This window comes from Malus domestica, chromosome 02, assembly GCF_042453785.1.
Source record: "Malus domestica chromosome 02, GDT2T_hap1".
In the NCBI taxonomy this organism is placed as follows: Eukaryota; Viridiplantae; Streptophyta; class Magnoliopsida; order Rosales; family Rosaceae; genus Malus; species Malus domestica.
In genome coordinates, this window is record NC_091662.1 from 9,918,298 (window position 1) to 9,924,086 (window position 5,789).

A 5,789-nucleotide genomic window follows, 5' to 3' on the forward strand; every position below is an offset into this window, starting at 1 on the left:
AGCTTCTATGTTTATCAAGTACACTATTCCTTTATATTAAAGAAGCAAAAATTATATTATGCTCCAAAGTATAATATGCTTTGGGTTTTGTAATGATTAGATGCTGATTTCTTTTAGGTTTTTTAATGATTAGATGCTGATTTCTTTTAGGTTTTTTAATGATTAGATGCTGATTTCTTTATTTTGAATAAAGATCTAACAGTAAAAATTTTGGAATATCCTGTACTTCGGAATTCCATAAAAAAATCCAGATTAATGTCATAATCTACATTTTTAAATTAAATAAGTCGTTATTCATTACCATACTCTTTGCAAGCGATGTAAAGATGTTTTATTTTTCAATTAACTATTTGTACTATTATCCAAATTTCCACAGGTAAAAGCCACATAGTTAAGCCATGGCAGCTTTGCAAGAAGAAGGAAATTACCAACCCTCCCACTTTGTGCAAGCTACCAGACTGCACCCAGTCGTGTGCAAAGTCGCATCCCGGAGCTGGAGGGTTTGGGTTCTGCATTGCTGAATTTTGCCTGTGTATGCATTCCTGCCACGGAAACCGCCAACCTCCCAGAGATGCAGAGGCAGATCAACCTTTCGATATTTTTGGTATTTATTTCCGCCTCATCACAGTACTAGCAAAACAATGGAGACTAGATAATGCCAACAACCATCAAAGATGATAAAATCCGCTCTGGTGTACATGCAACACAATGCAACTTGTACACAATCAGCATACCGGTAAAGGGAAAAATATACCTTTGGATACGATATCTTTCTTGTTTTCGCAATGCAGCATAAAAGAGTAAACGATACAGAAATAGAATATCCAAAACTTAACTACGACATGGTGATCCAGTTTCAGAACATGGAAAGTTAGTCTTAACACTGTCGCCTTTTCACTCAACTTCAAGCTGAGCTCACACCCCATTCTCCAGACAAGGCGCAAACGAGTTTTTCAGATCTGTCTGGGCAGCGGGCACAAAACCACCACCTGGGAAGACAAGATTTGGATTGTACTAGGAATCTTCTTCGTCAGTAGAATCCAGGAGACGAGCCTTGTAAGTAACCAACAACTCCTCTGCATCACCTCTAAATCTTGATATAAACTTGTCCAAAAATTCATTCTCCGGCAAAATAAGTGCATAATAAAAACTCGGATCTCTCTTCAATAACCGTTTTGACTTTATAACCTCCAAAATCCTGTATCGAGCACTCACTCGATTCTCCATGCTATACATCAAAATCCAAGGGGTATGAATTAATACCGACTTTTTGAACTTGACCGTATTCAAGAAAAAATCAATTCCAAACTTTAACTTCTCCTCTGAGGTCCTAAGCAAACCTGGCGTTCTTCTAAACATATCCATACATTCATCCTCTGAGAAACCAAAACCACAAAGCAAGTCCAATTTTCTACTAATTGTCTCATTCCGTAAACAGCTAACTGTATATAAACCATGAACCAACATCCCAGAATTCAATGAGAAACCCATTTCCACAACCCGTGCAACAAGGCTTCTAAGCACAGATTCCTGAACAATGAAAAGCCATGGCTGCCTCTTCAATAGCGTGGAAAGCTGAGAACCAACAATTCCGCAACTCTCCATAAAGGCAATATTTCCTAACAACCTTGATTTTGGGTCCCTTGTAACTACCCAATTACATCTATGTAAAACCCGAATCAAATCTTTAGCATTCTCATCATTCCCCAAAATTTTCTTCAGAATTTCAATACAGGGTACTAATTTTCTGTCCAAACTAGCAGTCAACAGTGTGGAATTTTTGGCAATGAACCTAGCGAGATCAGAACCGAAAAGACCCAATTGTTGAAAGAACTCAAGCTTAGGCCTCAGGGTTTTGTCAATATTAGAAAACAAAATTTGGGGTGACACACGCACAGTGGATCGGATATGGGTATCAGAGAATCCAAGTTCTTGAAGAAAGCTATACACAGATTGAGGCTTTTCAAGGGATGTGACCCATGAGAATCGACTTGAGATTGAGAAGGCTTGGGTTTTGGTGAATTTGAAGGTATTGACAAGGTAATCGGCGAGGTGGGAGTTTCCATTTGGTTTTACAATTTGGGTGGGTGAAGATAGAGATGAGAAAAGAGAGATGGAAAGTTTGGCATCATTAGAGGGAAGGTACTGGAAATATAGAGGTGAGCGCGAGAACACAAGCAGTTTCAAAGCTTGCATTTGCATCTATAGCCATATGCAAGTACATCTATACATACATTGTGTGTGTGTAAGAGAGAGAGAGAGAGATGTTCTGTGCAACTACGAAAGAACATAAAAGTGATTGAGGTGAAATCTAAGGTATACGAAAGATCTAAAGGAACAGCTAAATGATGTTTCTAATAAAGAAAAGAAACATTGTACATTAGACAAGGAAGACGTTTGTTTCTCACTTGTATTGATTCTTATCTCAGTCATGTCGTGGTTTGCTAGTACTGGTACCTGGTATCCATTCTTAGACCAAGTAATGTTGCCTTGCTTGTAGCCTTGTACCAGGCTGAGGCTGAGATATATTCTGTAAACAAGCATGAAAGATGGTTTTATTAATTTACTACACATAACCAACTTCAAAAAGAGTAGGAAGAAAGAATATAAAGTTTGGGGAGATGGTGAAGAGCCAATCCAAGAGCATGACCGCGCATGCTTCCTCTTAAACATGGAAAATGCATACTTTTCGAAAAGTTCAAACATGCAACTAAGCTGAAATAACAAATAAATTCAATCCAATTCCAACACCCACATTCCACAGTCACTCCATATTTTCCTATAACAACCAGGACCGTCCCTCCAAAACATTACAAGTACAACATGATTGCTGATTCTCGTAAGAACACACAACTTACTGAAATAACAAATCAATTCAATTACACTCTAAGACTCGGATTAAAGTATCAGATATATATATGTGTGTGTGTTTATACTTTATATGCAATATTTTTTTGACAATAACGAGCGATAGTGTATTTATATGTATACATATATATATATATATGCACTTTTTTAGGTTTGTAAAAGAGAAGACTAGAAAGAACAGGAACAAATCAAATTAATCGAGAACGCAGCACTAGAACGTAGTAAAAAGATTGAAGTAGAAAACTTAAGTGCGAGGCCTTGCTATCAGGATGATCCCGTTTTAGTAACAAGAATCTATGGTGTCAAATAAGCTATACATCAAACATATGACTAGGACGCCCTAGCTAAATGTTGATCTTCAAATTTGCAGTCAGTATGATCCCGTCAAAATCTATCATGTCAATAAAGTAACAGTATACCGAGCTCGACACACAAAGTATACCAGTAAAAAAATTGAATGGAATTGACCTATGATTCCCCCAATCCATAAAAAAAATTGAATGGAATTGAACTCTGATTCCCCCAATCCATAAAAAAAATTGAATGGAATTGAACTGTGATTCCACCAATCCATATATAGTACCCAGCCACATCCCCCAGCCCGCAGAAGGTAAAACAATTTCAGATGAGAAAATTAGAAGGGGAAGAACCCACAATAAACTCGCAAAAGAATCGAAAAAGAAAAATGAAAACCCTAAGAGAATTACACAGAAAACTGATGGGTTTATCCATCAGAAACGTAAATTGAAGACGACAGTTAGGAGGGAAAAACCTTTTTTAGGCTTTGAATTTGGCGATGGTTTCGATTTCCACAGGAAGGAGGCTGTCGGTCTGTCTATTTGCAGCGACGAAGATGGAGGTGGAGACTGGAGAGGGAGAGGGAGAGGGAGAGGGAGAAGGAGTGGGGACGGAGAGATTAAGGGCTGGTTTGATATTATGTGTTTTGAAAGAAAACTGCACGAACAAGCGATTGTGAAATAAAGTTGTAGGGTGTTTGGTAAATTTTTTTGTAAAAATGCTTTTAAAAAAAATAAATAGTATTATAGTGTTTGGTAAACTTTTATGTAAAACAGATGTGAAAAAAAATCGGTTTTTCAAAACTGGGTTTTGAAGCTTCTTGTTTTTGACTTTTTTTTCATCCAAAACTGTAAAAAAAAGTTTAAGCTGAATGTTTTGTTTACCAAACACAACAAAAGCTCAGTTTTTTTTTATACCAGTTTTTTTTCAAAATCACCTTAGTACCAAACCAGGTCTAATTCTTAATTTTTCTTCCAACTCCGCGCATGCTTTTAATTTGTTAAATAGTGTTTCTTAAGTTTAGAATTTCGGGTGACATGGTACATTCAAATAGCACTAGCTAGCAATTCGTGGAATTAAATTTTGTCTTATACTGATTTATAATTTTAATAGAGGGTTCTAATTCGATTTTTGTAATTGACGACAGTTGGATTATTAGTTACAAAAATTGTACGACGGTATAATTATCTGAAGAATAAAATAATAGAATCATCATATTGAATTTCAACGAACGGACATTAGATATGAGCTCAGGGCATCGAGAACATCTAGCTATCCAAAATTCATAAACTTTAACTATTACCCACGCACTGCCATGCGCAGTGGTTTGCGGTGATCGGAAACCCACTTTTTTTTACTAACTCTAAATTCTACCAAAATTTACAGGAAGATAGAGCTTAACAAGAGGAACAAGTTTTATACCTGTTGATGCACAAAATCAGCGAAGACTTTGGTACAACAGAAAGTGTCAGGTTTTGTGACCTTCGCTTGGTTGCTTCGGTCACTAGTGAGTATAAGTACGTAAATGAATAGAGACAGAGAAGCAAACACAGGATGTACGTGGTTCACCCAGATTGGCTACGTCCACGGAGTAGAGGAGTTCTTATTAGTAGTGAAGGGCTTACACAAGTACAAAGGATCAAGCTCTCAATTTAGTGAGTTCTTATGAATGATTTAACACAAATGGCATTATCCAATATTGTGGGGGAATGACCCCTATTTATAGAAAAACTTGTAGCTTTGTCACATTGACATGTGTCATGTTATGATTGGTTCTTGATGTCGACACGTGCTGCGCTCTGATTGGCTTCTAATCTTGACACGTGTCGAGTAGTGATTGGCCTCCTGGTCGGAGGGGAACTCTTCTGGGTCCTTGACAGTATAGCGTTGGCCGGTGCTCGGTAGTTTCGGGATTGGTCAAGTATGGTACAAACAGTGCTCCCCTAAGTTCCCGAGTGAGGGAAACTCCTCGGTTGGGGACTTGCAAGATCCAATCCCTTGAGTAATCACGAAACTTCTAAGTACCGAAGTGTGGTCTGATCTTCATCTGCCCTTCTCTGGAAGTACCTTTCCTCCATCCGGGAATGGTGTATTTAGCTGATGAAGATGCACAAGGTAATGTATCAATTTCACTTTGAAGCTTACTTGTAGTTTCGGGCTTGGTCAAGTGCGATACAAACCCTATAGTAGGAGTCCCCCAAGTCGCCGAGCTAGGAGATCTGCCGAAAGAGGTGACAGACAAGGTAAGCAGTCAAACTTCCAAGTAAGCAACCCAGGATCAGAGGTTTGACTTCGGCTTCCGGTTGATTGTTCTCCTTCTCCTTGTCTCTCATTCAACTGCCAGGATAAGGAGAAGCAAATGGATAAGAGATGATATGAGATACTTTTGCTTTTGAAGAAGTAACTTTCCACAGGCTTATTCTTGAACTGTGCTGGAGGGTTTTCTGGTGCCCTTCAGAGTATAAGGCCGACTCAAAAATTTGAGGGTCAAAACAAGTCCATCAAATCCAGAGTACGTTCGACCTTGATGATATGGGATACTTTTGCTGTTGACGGAATAATGAATGTGGTATGGAAAGGTGTCGTGCTGTAGTGATCTGTTTCAGCTCACCGTTGAACCTTCT

General features: G+C 38.3%; 1 protein-coding gene across 1 annotated transcript; it reads right to left on the reverse strand.

Moving 5' to 3' along the window:
- Window positions 1-308: 308 nt before the first annotated feature.
- On the reverse strand, window positions 309-3,801 carry LOC108173224 (transcription termination factor MTERF5, chloroplastic-like). The gene is made up of 2 exons (XM_029090423.2): window positions 3,641-3,801; window positions 309-2,530 (listed from the first exon to the last, which is right to left on the reverse strand). Exon 2 carries the CDS (start codon window positions 2,200-2,202, stop codon window positions 1,015-1,017), a length of 1,188 nt encoding a protein of 395 aa, XP_028946256.1. The 5' UTR covers window positions 2,203-2,530; window positions 3,641-3,801; the 3' UTR covers window positions 309-1,014.
- Between the last annotated feature and the right edge of the window lie 1,988 nt (window positions 3,802-5,789).